At 46.6% G+C, this 14,867-nt stretch overlaps 1 protein-coding gene across 9 annotated transcripts in view; it reads left to right on the forward strand.

Moving 5' to 3' along the window:
- PLEKHA7 (pleckstrin homology domain containing A7) overlaps window positions 1-14,867 on the forward strand; it is a 220,398-nt gene that overhangs the window by 146,809 nt on the left and 58,722 nt on the right. For all 9 annotated transcript variants that reach the window (XM_088843056.1, XM_088843054.1, XM_055423282.2 and 6 more), the window contains 5 exons: window positions 984-1,095; window positions 2,090-2,194; window positions 5,017-5,089; window positions 6,474-6,574; window positions 11,847-12,010. In XM_088843056.1, the coding sequence (XP_088699182.1) occupies window positions 984-1,095; window positions 2,090-2,194; window positions 5,017-5,089; window positions 6,474-6,574; window positions 11,847-12,010 (555 nt within the window). The remainder of the gene's footprint in view (window positions 1-983; window positions 1,096-2,089; window positions 2,195-5,016; window positions 5,090-6,473; window positions 6,575-11,846; window positions 12,011-14,867) is intronic.

Genomic DNA, 14,867 nt, shown 5'->3' on the forward strand with positions numbered 1-14,867 from the left:
GGAAGGCTTACAGATCCTGGAGTTAACAGGGTCTGGGAATCAAGCATTGAGCTGCTCAAGGATAGGGACTGGATTGTGTGGAATCATTTTCTGCTGCTGCTGCTGCTTTGAAAGAGTCTGGCAAATGCTGGGGCTCTGTAGAGGCAGGTGAGAAGGGTTCTCTACAATCTGTAGAGGCAGGTGAGAAGGGTTCTCTACAATATCTCTTAAGCGTTATGCACGATGCTCCCAGGGTACCAGCCTTCCCAGGGCAAGTGGGAAGCGTAACTGGCCCTTTTGGTGGGAAGCGTGATGTCGCTGGATGCTGATGGGGACACATCAAGGACATCTGTGCTGGGGACCCAGGTGTGCCTCATTTCTTCCTGCTCTCCAGACATGGCACAAAGGGTTAATATCTCCAATGGCTCTATTTTGGGGCTAATGGAGTGTTCCTAGAATAGGACTCTTTGTTGAGTAGTCTATTTTGGGAGGCAAGCCCCACTGGCATTTATGTAAGCGATTCTCTCTGTGTATCTGGGGGTGTGGGTGTGTGTGCGAGTGATTTCTTGTTACTAATTATAAGCAGCTCTTTTTGGGAGCCAGGGAAATGGAGGTGTGTATATATGTGTGAGGAGTATGGATTGCTCTTGCCGCGAAGAGTGGTGGTGTAACCGTGTGTGCCTATCTGATGGGGCCCACAGTCACCCAAGTAAAAGGATAAATGAGGGGGCCTTGGGACAGCAGGCAGCAGTGACTTGGCCCCTTGGTGGGGTGTCAGGCTGTGGAGCCTGCCCATCTGTCCATGCTCTTGATTCCCTGAAGCGCATATGTAGGCTGGACATCGTGACCCTCTGACTGCAGTCTGGAGCTAGTTGGTGTCCAGAAGATCTGTCCTGGGTTGTTTAAGGTCCATTAACCAGTTCTAACCTGAACTAAATCTCAGACTCCACTTCCCATCGCAGCCTGGCCACTTACTCACTGGATTCTCTTCTGTCTCTCCACAGGCCAAATCCACATATGTCGAAGCAAGAGAGAAACCAAAGACCATCCAGCATGGTCAGTGAAACGTCCACGGCGGGGACCACTTCCACCGTGGAGGCCAAGCCTGGCCCCAAGGTGAGCTTTTGGCCACTCGCCCTTGCCTTCCCCTCTTCTGTATTTTGCCAAGTGCCTTTGTAGCCAAAAACACATTTGACCGTCACCATAGTGTTTTTTTGGTTTTTAACCCTTTATTTTGTATTGGGGTTTAGCTGATTATAATGCTGTGATAGTTTCAGGTGAACAGTGAAGGGATTCAGCCATACATGTGAATGTATCCATTCTCCCCAAACCCCACTCCCATCCAGGGTGCCACATAACATTGAGCAGAGGTCCCATGTGCTATACAACAGGCCCTTGTTGGTTATCCATTTTAAATACAGCAGCTCCACCATAGTTTTGTGAAGGAGACACATAATAAGAGATCTCCCCAAATGAGAGATCAGGAAATTGAGGCCAGTTGGGGTTATGTCCCATGTCCAAGAAAACAGGTGATTGCTGACAGAACCAGGACTGACATCTAGGGCCTTGGCCATATTCTTCATTTTCCTGGCGTGTCTTGGGACAGCCACACCTCTGTTCACATGTGTCTTGGAGGCCGCATGGTAAAATTTGTGACAGAGGCCCCAGCGGTGTCTGTGCCCAAGCTGTGGAAGCACTGCCTGAGGAGCAGGGAAGAGAACCAGCATTGTGGAGAAGGGGAGAGCACCAGAAAGCGGGGTAAATATCTGGAAATTAATAAATACTGTCACCACAAAGTCGCATTGCTTCAGAAAGCCCCAGGACATACTGGGGACAGCAGCTGCTGGTAAAAGTTGATTGAAAAATCCCTTTACATTTGTTTTCTCTGTGACCCAGACAGGAAGCTTGCTAACTCTTGGACTCCCCTTTTAATTAGGATGCTATGGCCATGCGCCCACCCATTCTCGGTCATCTTGCTGTTCTTTTGATCAGAGGACGGTGCTGTGCAGATGAAGGCACAGGGAGCCTATGGCTCTTCTATCATGCGTGTGCTTTTGGGGGCTTCCTCAAATCATCCCAGCGGCTAGAGACTAAGTCTGCTCTTTCCTAGATCCTGAAGTCCAGCAGTAAAGTCCACAGCTTTGGGAAGAGGGACCAGGCCATTCGGAGGAACCCCAACGTTCCAGTGGTGGTGAGGGGCTGGCTACACAAGCAGGTGAGGAGACTGAGGAGGGAGGGAGGCAGGGAGATAGCTCTTGCTGATTTCCTTTCTTCCCCTGACCCCGGGAGCTGGGAACGGGCTCATAATAAGGCTTTTGTTCCTGAGTCTGTCCAAGGCCAGTAGATTCTAGCGATCGTGCTAAGGGATTTGCTCTTCATGTTTGTAAGTGGACTGTCTAATCAATGGCTGCAGTTTCCTTCCCCAAACCCACTTAACTGCTTTGGTTCTTGGTCCTACTGGCTGTCTTGGGACTCGGACCCGAGTGTGGGTGGATCAGCCTGCATCCAGCTTTATTGCCGTAATCCTCTGCCAGCACTTGCCTTCCTGATGTTAAAGAGCCTTTGTTATCATTTGCCTGAAAAATCCCATGTTTTCCTTTTCTCCTGTCTAGCACACACATCTAGCTTCCTAGCACCTCAGATTTCAAATCAGCCAAACTCACCTCACTGTCTCCTGCAGCCCCTACCTGCCTTTTCCCCCAGCCTGCTTTTCCTGGGTCGTGGTGGTGCCGTCCTTCTCCCAGGCACTCGGTTTAGGAACCTCAGCACCACCATCACCAGCTTCTCCTGCTCCCACATCTGTTCAGTCCGGAAACCCTGTCAGCTCTGTGTCCCCCGACAGTCCATCCTTCATCTCTGTCTTTACCACCAGTTATTCTGCCTCTGGTCCTCTGGCCTTGGATACGCTGTGAGGTCCTAGGGTCAGAGAACATGTTCCTTCTGTCTTCTTCCTTCCCTTCTTGCCATCCATCCATCCATCCCCCCACTCACCCACCGAATGCCTGCCATGTTCTAAGTGTTCTCACTGCAATGACAAAGGGATGAGTAACGTGTGGTTCCTGCACTTGAGGACCTCCTGTCATTGTCTGCAGGGGACACCTCTCATGTGTCATGTCATCAGCCAGCACGGACTCCCACATAGCATGTTAGCCAGAGAAACACCAATTCTGAGAGCAGTGATGTATATTGTTACTCAAGGCTTTATGGGAAGACAGAGATGGTGTTAACTTGTACGATACACAGAAGAAATTCCTAAATGTCCCCTTGAAGTCCCTGTCCCCCAGTTCTGTTCCCACGGCAGCTCCCACAGCTCCCCAGCCTCTTCTGACCAATACTTCCCTGGGCACCACCCTCTTTTAATGAGACCCTCTTCCGTCACAGCTCTGTTCTCATTCTCTTTTCTTACCTGGGTCACCCTCTGACTTTTTCCATTTGCATCCCTGTCCCTGTTAAACAAAAGGCTCCTTTGAAATGTGGGGTGAGATGGAAGGGATTATAGATAATCCTTCTCCCCAGCAGACACACCCTTGCCCAGGCCCCTGGGCCCCTGGGCTGTGCTGTAGCTGTAAGGTCTGTGTAGATGCTGTGGACCCACAGTAGAGAAAGTGTTGCTGTGCTTGTGGGAGTCCTGAAAGGCTTCCTGGAGGAAGTGACATTTGAAGCAGATATATAAGGGTGGAGAAGAGCTTTTCAAACAAAGCAAATATCGTATGCCAAGACTTTAGAGGTCACCTAGTTAATGCAGAAGATAAAACCAAGAAATACAGGAGCTTAGCAAGTTTTTAACACTTAAGTAAATGGAGAATGGATAAAAATTTTAAAAAATTTAAGCCTGTCAAAAAGTTTTGCAGAAGGAAGACAATTTAAACAGCTAAAAGTGGCTCTGGAATTTTCCTAGGTTTGGGAGAAAAGTGACCCTAAAACTACTATTTTCCTACCCTGCTGCTGCTGCTAAGTCACTTCAGTCATGTCCGACTCTGTGTGACCCCATAGATGGCAGCCTACCAGGCTCCCCTGTCCCTGGGATTCTCCAGGCAAGAACACTGGAGTGGGTTGCCATTTCCTTCTCCAATGTGTGAAAGTGAAAAGTGAAAGTGAAGTCACTCAGTCGTGTCCGACCCTTAGCGACCCCATGGACTGCAGCCCACCAGGCTCCTCCATCCATGTGATTTTCTAGGCAATAGTACTGGAGTGGTTTGCCATTGCCTTCTCCAATTTTCCTACCCTAGCCATATTTAAAAATTTTTCATAGTCACCTAAAATTTTTTTTTTAAAATAGATGTAATGATTTACATTTTAGATGAGTAGAGGCAGAGTCTTGTTACGAGACAGTTTAGTTCAAGAAAATCCAGGTCTTTTTCTGTTGAATGGAAGGAAAACACAGCATAACCAGTCCCTTACGGTAGATAACTTAGTCAAGTGAGAATTTTGCCTCACTAATTAATAAGCTAACTTAAATTCTTTGTTGCATACTATGTAAATCAATTTTCTTTCTTTCTTAAATTTGTATTGGAGTACAGTTGATTTATAATGTTGTGTTAGTTTCAGGTGTACAGCAAAGTGAGTCAGTTATACATATAGATATATCCACTCTTGTGTTTTAAATTTTTTTTCCATATAGGCCATTACAGAGTATTGAGTCGAGTTCCCTGTGCTATGCTAAATCAATTTTCTAATCAGTACAAATGAAGATATGTTATAGCATATTGAATGAATGAATGAATAACTTTTTGTTAAAAGCTGATTTCTTTCTTACTAGAAGAACTATTTTTGAATTCTTATCTTCCTTTCTAAAAGTAGGATGCTTATGATATATTAGACTGTTTACAGGAAACAGAACTTCCTGGGGATAAACCATCACTGGATTTAAATTTTAATGTCCTATTCAAATAAAGCCTATGCAATAAAAATTTATTAAGTTATGAAAAGAAAGCGTGAATATGGGCAAATCTTGGTTCCAGAATCAGGTTGTACATAACTAAGGAGGGGGAGCAGTATGCTCAGATATTGCCCTGATGAGTTTTCTTTGCTTTGCAGGACAGTTCTGGGATGAGGCTGTGGAAAAGGAGGTGGTTTGTGCTTGCTGATTATTGCTTGTTTTACTATAAAGGTGAGCTGAGGTTCAGGCCACCAAGGCCTCTTTGTGCCCGAGGGGGTGGTGAGGTGATAAAGAAGGTGGTCTTCTCAAACCCAGTGTTTGGACCAATGACCCGAGCTAATTAATAACCTGTTAACCTGCCAAAGTGTTCACTCTTACATATGTGGATGGTTTTATCAGTCCCAGCACTGGAAGTGCCATTTATCGAATTAAAAATAATAGAATCTGGTTTGCCTTCTATTTAGGGTCTCAAGATCTGGAGTTTTTCCAGCTTTTGCCCTACTTGGGGCATAGGCACACCTTTGATGCAATCTGGAGGGATGAGAAGTATAGGTGAAGCGTTGTATTTTGTAATCTGTTATCTGGATTTATCCCCTATTATTGGATGGGCAGCTGGTGAATAAATTGGCCGTATGAATATTTGTGAAGCCCCAGTACATAGAGTTAGGGGCTGTGCAAAGGTGAGAAGGAAGTAAGGCTCAAAATATGGAGGAAGAGATAGCCTAATTATAAAATAAGACTAGGCTGTGACAGGTGCTTTGGAAGGCATCCAGAGTGCTTAGGCAGTGCAAGGGAAGCAAGAAGTTAATTCCATCGTGGAGAACTTGGGCAGGCTATGAGTTGAGCTTTTTACGATGGGTAGAGCTTTGCCCATGTTTGGGGGAAGATGGGCATTCATGCAGAAGAAACAGCTTGACTTACATTCTAGAAGCAGAAAAAGGAGGAATGATAGACCTTCAAGCCTAGAATGAGTCTTGCATGAAGCACACACTAGGAGATGAGGCTCAGGAGGTAGCTAAGGGCCAGAATGCAAAAGGGCCGTGACTCTAGACAGAGGAAGTTGGGTTTCCTCTGTATCCAGTGAACAGTTAGCAAACACCTTGTGTGGGAGAGCAGAGGGACCAACTTGTCATTAGGTTGGTAACAAAGATGTTTGATAACAAAGATGTTTGGGGGAGGAAGAGAATAGATATAGAAAATATGGTATTTCCCACCTGCTCTCATTTTGCCCATGAGGAGTGTGCCACCCAGAATCCCTTCCCCACCCTTCACAAAACTTTAAACTGCACCTTCCGAAGGCTTCTTCACTTCTCCAGGCCATGTGCTCCTCCTGGCTGTGTGTTCCCACAGCACATGGTATGCTGCTGTATTTCTGGAGTTAGCAGGTGGGATGGAGCGTGTTTACATGTGTGTCCCCATCCTCAGGGAGAGGGCCCTGTCTGACGTGCCTGTGTAGTTCCAGCACTAGCACAGTGGTCCCCAGAGCACCTGAATGGATGATCCATGATTGCAGTCATCCTGGGAGAGATAAGAAGCACTGAACTAGGGTTGTGGGATGGACCATCCTAAGGAGGGTGCCCCAGGAGGTTATCCTGATGTGTTCTTCCATTCAAAGACAGCCGAGAAGAAGTGGTCCTTGGGAGCATCCCTCTGCCCAGCTACGTGATCTCACCGGTGGCCCCTGAGGATCGCATAAGTCGCAAGTATTCCTTTAAGGTACTGTCCCTCTCCTTTAGTGCAGCCGTGCCATCCTAAGACATGTTGTTGTTGTTTAGTCGCTGAATCGTGTCCAACTCCTTGGTTAGCCCATGGACCGTAGCCTGCCAGGCTCCTCTGTCCATGGGATTTTCCAGGTAAGAATACTGGAGTAGGTTGCCATTTCTCTCCAGGGGATCTTCCTGACCTAGGGATTGAACTCGCATCTCCTGCTTTGGTAGGTGGCTTCTTTACTATTGAGCCACCTGGAAAGCCCCTAAGATACATTGTGTTCCCATAAATGGCTTCACAGAAGCAGCTGTTTTTGTTGGGAGTGGAAGGGGGAAGAAGTTAAGAAGTTGAGTGTTTCAGACTCATGTTAATAAAGTTATAAATTCTTTAAGCAAGAATAATATCCCATCACAAGTGCTTTCATTTGTGTCAGAGCTTTTGAGTCCCTCAGCCTTGCTTAAGTATTTAGACCTCTGTTTTCCTGTCACTACTGTATTTCTGCGACAGGGTCTCAGAAAAACAAAACAAAACAGGGTCTTCTGCCTTCTTAACCACAGTCGCTATCCCCAGTGACTCCAGAGTTGCTGTGGGTTGAAGATCCTGGATCCTCCTTTGCTTCCTGTTGCATGATGTGGTATTGCCTTATTCCTGTAAAACCTTTGTGACTGAGAACTACTGTTATTCACATTACCTCATTTGATGCTTGTGGGGAGCCTGGGGGCTTAGTATGATTAGCTTCATTTTATAGATTAGGAGAATGAGGATCGGAGAGCTCTTTCGTGTGCAGTGCAGGGATGGAAGACAATTTTTCTCTCTTCCTGTCTGCTTTTCTCCCACATCTTACTCTGGTCACCTGCACACCCATCGCAGGAGGCAGGAGATGGTTTCGATGAATGCTTATTGTTACTTTAGTAATAGTGATCTATTAAATAGTTCAGAGCCTCTCCTGCTCATTGTTGGCTCTGAAAACGTTTTGTTCCCTGGGTTTCAGACTAGTCTTTTGCAGCCGAACGCCTTCCTTAGAAAACCTTCCTTTCTAGGATTGAGTGTTGCTACTGGGCAAACAATTGGGATAACGCTGTTATATATGACTTGATGGTGGTGGGGGACAGCATTTGGAATATCTTCAAAGTAACAGATTACAATAACTATATATATTTCATCTTAACACTTCATTGGGAGGTGTGAAAAATAGATTTGAGGAAAGCATCTTTTATGTGCTGTCACATTCTCTCCTTTTTAAAAGAAATAAGACTTCACCAAGAGTGTTCCCTAAATATTTTGTCTGGGAGACAGAAGGCATGCCCGTTGCGGGCTGATTGGAGTCTTCAGGGTCTGAGAGGAAAGAAAAGCTACTCCAGGCAGCACTGGTGATGTTCAGCTGGTTCTCTAGAGAGGACTGGTTTCCTGAGTGTGGAAGAGGTCCCTTCCCTTTGGGTTGCAGTGTCATTCTTTCAGGGACGTGACGGTGGGCCTGGGGCAGTTCAGGGTCCACATTCTCGGGCTACCGAGGAGTGTGCAGTGTTTTATGTCCTGGGCCTTATGCTTGCCTCTGATGTCATTTCTCAGTTTCCAGAACTGCAGTTCTCTGACTGTTGCTAGGACACCTTGCCTGAGATTGTTCAGAGTATCTGCAGTGGCAGAGCCTAAAGGGTTATGTGTTCCTTTCTTGTCTGTCTTCTCTAACTGCACTCCCAGCCTGGCAGCCCTCGGCATTGTCAGGGAGGCGGGGTGCTGGATGCACCCTGAGGCTCCGCTGGGTCTGTGGGATGAGCCAGCAGGGCTCTCCGTGGCCTTTAGGTGCCATTGTTCCCCCACCTCCCACCCCTCCCCGCCACCAGCAGGCCTTGTGCTCTGCTGGCTTATCTGGGGCATCACCCCCATAGAGCGCCTACTGGAGGCACAGCCTCCCTTGGCCTGCTGGTCACCTCTGAGCAAGCTTGGCCCCTCAGATCCAGGGTCTGGGGCAGAAAACATCCCCAAGCAGCCATGGGGGAAAGCATCCTTACTGCTTCCCTTTGAGCTGTTCTCCCTCCCTCAAGACTAAGGGCGCCTTACCTGAGGCCTACAGACCCATAAGTGTCAGGAGGTAAATCACATCTTTCTTTTTTAAACCTCTTAGTGTCCACGGGTAAATCATGTCTTTCCTATTTTATTGCATAACATCTCCTTTGATTGAGAAAGCAGACAACAGGAGGTATTGGTAGCTCCCATGCCTTTGATCACCAATAGAAACCAGAGATGTTTTCATATCACATTATAGTTGTTGCAGATATCTTGAAATACTGTTTGTTCTTCACCACTTCAAAATTACAATAATTATTACATCTGCCACTACATTTGTTATGTGATACATTATTAAGGAAGCACCTGTATCACTATATTGCAACATTTAAAAATATTTTGGTAACTATATTTCAATATAGTGTATTTCCTTTATCTTATTTGTGCGTGAAAACACCTTCTAGGAAGGAGTTCATAGAATTCACCAAGTCTTCAAACAGATGCCAGAAAAAAGGTTAAGATGCTCTGCTTTCGATTCTGGCTGAAGGCCAGCCAAAAGTCATGGTGTTTTACTTACATATCCTTAGCAGACTTCTGTTGTGCTCTGTTGCTCTCCTTGGCAGGATACAGATGCTAGGGGTACAGCACGGAAAGGACACAGGCCTTGCCTTTGTCTGCGTGAGCCTGGGGATTAACGGGATAAGAAGAGAATGGGAAAGAGCTACTCCCCTCTCCCCTTTCAGTTTTGTGCTCTCTCTCCCTGACATCCATCTCTCCCCTACCGCTGTCGCTGTTCTGTCTAGCCTGCCATCCCCATGGTAACTAACTTACTAGGCACTGGAACGATACCTTGCACATAGTGAGCACTCGGTGAGTGCTGGCCATCATTGCTTCAGCCCTGCAACTCCTCTGCAGCCTTCGGTCTGTCCTCCACACTGTTCCTCAGGTACACGTCTGCTCAAGAATGCTCCCACCATATACCCTTCTGTGGCTCCCCATTGCCTTCAGGACAGAGCTCAGTCTTCATTTAGAAGGTCTGGCTTATCTCTCTAGCCACGTGTTAGCACACTTTCTTCTTATGCCTTTCCTCCATTTCTTGCCCATAGGCCTTTGCTTGAGCTTCAGTCACAAACTTTCTGAACTCTTACTTGTCTTTTAGGTGTCTCTTCAGGGGCCACCTTCTCCAGGAAGCCTTCTCTAAGTCCTCTGGACAGGTTTGGTACTTTTATTTGAACAGCCACTGCTCTGGTATCATTGCCCTATAAATGGTTGATTACCCATCCAGAGCTTTCTCCAGGGAAACTAGCCATCAGCTAGTTTTACCAGGGTAGACGGGGCTGGTCGTATTCTTTAAACAGATCACATGGAGCTGTCATTTGTAGTAGGAGTTGTGGTCAGTGACACTCCTTATACTTCCCAAGTTAAGGTCAGTTCAGCTTACTTGTATTTCATGTTTAGTCCTCTATAAGGCAGTGATGGTTCAGTGAATCCCACTAACTTACTCAAGTGGATGCCTGTCCCAGAACCCCCTGTGGCTGGGCAGAAAGTCTGGGAAGCAGGTGTCAAAGATCTTATGGGTCATTGTCCAAGGGAGCTTTTCCAAGAATTTCTGCCAGTTCACAGTAAGACACACATAAGCCCCTTCTAGTTCTCTTCTTATTGCCACATCTCCACCTTGCTGAAAAGGAGGAATCCTTCCTAGAACAGTGAATGAGCCCTTATCATGCAAGAAAGGAAATCAGATTTGCTCTGGCCACTGTCGGAACCCTTAGCTGCAAGCCAGGTTTGCCTGGATTCCCTTGGCACAGGGCTAGATGGATTCAGATCTGTGAGTGTCACAAGCAGAGTTGTATTTAATATCATTTTTGGACATGGTTGTTAGGGGTGTGAGAGGAGAAGTGAATGCTTTCAGTTCATGTCTGAGATTTCATCTATAACCACCGGTGATTTCAGAAACATGTCATTTTCTAGACATGTTTCCACTTCTCTCATTTTGCTTTCTCTGACTGGTCCTTGCGTGGTATCTGCCTGTCATTGTGGATCCAGGTTACTAGATCAGTGAGCTGTATCAGACTTACTTCTGGATAGACCCTGGGTGACATGTCTGGAATATCTGGATAGACATTCCTAGGTGAGTGTCTAGAATCCTGGCTCCAGCTTTTCAGTCAATCAAAAAAATATTTATTGGGCACCTATTGTGTGCCAGGCACTGTTCCTGGGGATACAGTAGTGAACAAATTAGACAGAATCCCTGCTCTCATCAAGTTTATATTCTGCAAGGAAAAGAGAGATGATAAGCAAGAGTGCAAAATAAACAATGCCATGTAAGAAGTGCTGTGAAGAATCTGTGACTAGGCGTGGAAATCTAGGAAAGTTACTTCTCAGAGCTTTACTTGTCATATCTATAAAAGGGATTCTGAATGTTGCTACATTTCCAGGCTGTTGGGATTAAAATGAGATTAAAGTCATGGAGGTACCCAGAGGATACATAGAAGGTGCTCCGTAAATCTTTCTCTTTCCGCATCATCTTGCTCTGTGGACTTGGTGAGCTTTTTCCTTGCAAATTTAAAAGACCCTGCTTATCAGAGCCCAAAGGGGAAAACTAGTGTTACCTCTTCACGGTTCATCCCAGTTGCTTTTCAGGGATCATTCCCTGTACCTATAGAACACATAAGAGCACGTTGAGGCTTCCTGACACATAGTAGGTATGCCAGGGTCCTCTGTCAGGTGTTAGACTGCTTGGTCAAACTTCGTAGTACCTCTTTGGAGGGCCAGAAGAGCAGCTTCCTTGATGGGCACGCATCACATTTCATGCCAAGCAGGGAAGCCCAGTGAATATCTGCACCAAGTTATCTGCTATTGAAGAGCTGTTTTGAATCAATTCCAGTCATCAGGTGCTTCAGAAGAACCGAGACAGGGATTCCCGAGAGTCTTGCTTCTTTGAAATGAGGTGGTTTTTTTTTTTTTTTTTTTAATTTTTAAACTCTCTCACATAAGCCTTGAATTGACTGTGTGCCCTACCATAAGTGGGCGTAAGATAAGTAGGAAACAGGTACAGCTGCAGGGCTTTCGCTGTGGGGAGCAGACACAGCTGCTGCTGGGCCTGGCTGCGTCAGGGAAGGAGAACCCAGCCTTTTGTTTCCACGTGTGGAGGGTGCTGCGTGGGCTTTCGGTCTGGAAGCGGGGAGAACTGGGCTGGGGCACCTCTTGGGGTTTGCTCCTGGAAGTGAAACGCACACTACCCTGTCTGAGCTGGGTCTCCATCTTCTGTCTGCAGGCTGTGCACACGGGGATGCGGGCTCTCATCTGTCACAACTCTCAGGCCGAGCAGTCGGGCGTGAGGACCTACTACCTCAGCGCCGACACCCAGGAAGACATGAACGCTTGGGTCCGGGCCATGAACCAGGCAGCGCAGGTGCTGTCTCGATCGTCACTGAAGAGGTCAGTCCCCATGGAGGGCCCCTGCCAGAGTGCTGCCTCTGCGGGAGGGGCACCCAGACGCCACCGTCCGCACGCTCCTATTAAGCATCGCCCTCTCTTGGAGGTTTAAATGGTGACTTCTTCCTGGAGGAGAATGCTAACAGAGCCAACACATACTGCCGGCAGAGCTGAGAGGTCCCCTGGGAATTATCGAGGCCACTGTCCTCACTAAGCAGAGAAATGGGAAGGACTGGAAGGGTGAAATGACTGACATGGCTGGGATGCCCAGCCTTGGAACCTGGTCATGTGTTTCTCGTCTTTCTCCTCTTGTGTGTAGTTGAAAGGACAACCTTGGGGCAACGTCTGGGGAGGAGGGAGCGGACAAGCAGGAAAGATCTTAAAACTGGAAACGCGCCACCGACGGCCCACCACCTTGTTGGGAGCTGACGTGGGCACTGTCTTTCAGCTGCCTCTTCCCTCAAATGGGCCAACCAGGGTACCGTCGGGGATCTGGAGGTTCCTAAGCCTGCTGACTGTGGGTGATGCCCTGAGAGCGCATGGACAAGGAACATGAGTGAAGTCAGTTGCTTGGAGAAGGTCGGGTAGCCCTGGAAAAGTCAGGGTGCCTTTAGCCAGTCCTCACCTGACGTGAACCCCCTTCTTCACTGGCCGTCTTGCTCTGTTTGGAGCAAGGTCTCTTAGGCCTTGTAAGAGTGGTGTCCTCCAGCAACCTAAAGACCGGATTCTCAGTGTTTTCAAATGAGTGGTTTTATTTTGTCCACCTTTTCCAACTCAATTTTATGCAATTTGGGGTATTAGTGGTACTTCCTAGCTTCATATTCTCTTTCCAGAGACTAACTGGTCTTTGATATAATTAGTAGCCTCCCGCAAGAGGCAAGGTAGGGGTCAGGTTCTGCCCTTGGAGTTTCCATAGCGCCTAAGTTGAACATTTGTTGTGCCGGGTTTTTCCCGTCTACTTTTCAGTATCCTAGGCTTCAAGGGGATATCATCTTTGAATCTTCTGCACACCTGACACATAGTAAGCTCTGAAATATCTATCGAGTGAGTAAGTGAGAAATTGAAAGAATGAATATGTTGGACAGGACAAGAACAAAGACGGTCCTGAAAGTTACCCTGTGGGCCCTGAATCAGTGACTCTTACCTATAGGCATTCAGTCAGGTTTGCCTCTCTTCCTGGCAGTGTCATCCAACCTGAACTTTTCTGTTGTGTGCTTGATAATGAATCGCAAGTCTGTGCCATTAGCCTGCAGGCAGTCTGTTCAGTGACATTGGCATTTCCACCTTCACCCCAGGAGAAGGAACTGGGCAGGTTTGACACGACTTAACTCCCCGTGCACACGCTGGCCCCTGAAGCTCACTGTTTCCTTGTCTTTGCTGTTCATCAAAAACTATTTATTTTGGTTGTGCTGAGTCTTCGTTGTGGCACGTGGAATCTTTAGTTGCTGCATGTGAAGCCCTAGTTGCCTCAAACCCGGGTCGCCTGCATTGGGAATGTGGAGTTTCAGCCACTGGACCACCAGGGAAGTCTTCCTCCATGCGACACACATGCAAAGACATTCTTCTTGTAAAAAAATACAGAAGGTAATATCCTTAGTCACCTTCCCAGTGTTACCTCTGTTACCAGGTTTAGTTCAGTTCAGTTGCTCAGTCGTGTCCGACTCTTTGCGACCCCATGAATCACAGCACGCCAGGCCTCCCTGTCCATCACCAACTCCCGGGGTTCACTCAAACTCATGTCCATCAAGTCGGTGATGCCATCCAGCCATCTCATTCTCTGTCGTTACCAGGTTACCAGGCATCTCTTTAAACTATTTTCTGTTCATTTATGTGCGTATATGCTCTTATAGAAATATAGAGGGTTATTTTGTGCTTTTTTAATAGCATGAATGATATTGATCTTGAAAATCGTTCTGTATCAGTGTATATGGGCTGACTTTATTTTTGACTGTTGTATGGTATTTCATAATGTAAATGTACCATAGTGTAGTTAAGCATGTGCCACATGTTGGACAGTTTATTTTGTGTTCTCTTTTACAACACAGTTGTGTAATGAAAAACTTTGTACAAGCCTCTGCACACGTGAGGCTTTCAGATTGTTGGGTCAATACACAGTGCATCTTAAACTGTGATCAGTACTCCCGAACTGTCCTTTAAGTTGTGTTAATATGTTCCACTAGTGAGAGTGCTCATTTCTCCACATCTTTGCCAGCAGTTGATGTTACGAGTCTTTTTCATTTTTGCTGAGCTGCTTTGTAGATAAGTGGTATCTGTTTAACGTGTGTTTTCATGATGGTGGGGATCTTTTATATTTATTAGTCACTTGTATTCCTCTGCAGTGAATTCCTGGTACCTTTTCTCTGCATTTCCTAGTGAGTTCCTTGCTTCCTTTCCTCCATGTGTTGAAATCTGCCAGTTGGGAATGCTGCTTGGCCTCTTGCAGAGGTTGGTTGTAGGCTCTCAGCTGTGTTATTTAAGAGAATCTGCTTTCCCCCTCTTTTCAATGTCAGGATACCGTTTGTCAGTCTGTAACATTCTGGCATTTTCCGTGTCCTCTTGGATTCTTCAGAGATGGTCTGAGAGGTTTCCAGAGCCCATCTTTGAGTTCCCTTAGGGCCCTGGGGCTCTGACAGCTGGACTTTTCCCGTCTTCTTTGCCATCTTGGTCTTTCAGTCTCTCGGAACCAAGGTGGTTCTCTTATTCGTGGTAAGGTCACTCACCTTGATGAAGATACGGAAATAAATTCAGAAGTTGAAGAATTCAACTTTATTTGTGGTGTGGTCATCTTCCCAAGCAGAGATACCTATGTCTTGTTTTTTTTTAAGTTTTCCCCTCCTTTATTTTAATTCTTATAAAATAG

This window comes from Moschus berezovskii, chromosome 14, assembly GCF_049115385.1.
Source record: "Moschus berezovskii isolate FMDL1 chromosome 14, NW_MosBer_1.0, whole genome shotgun sequence".
NCBI lineage: Eukaryota > Metazoa > Chordata > Mammalia > Artiodactyla > Moschidae > Moschus > Moschus berezovskii.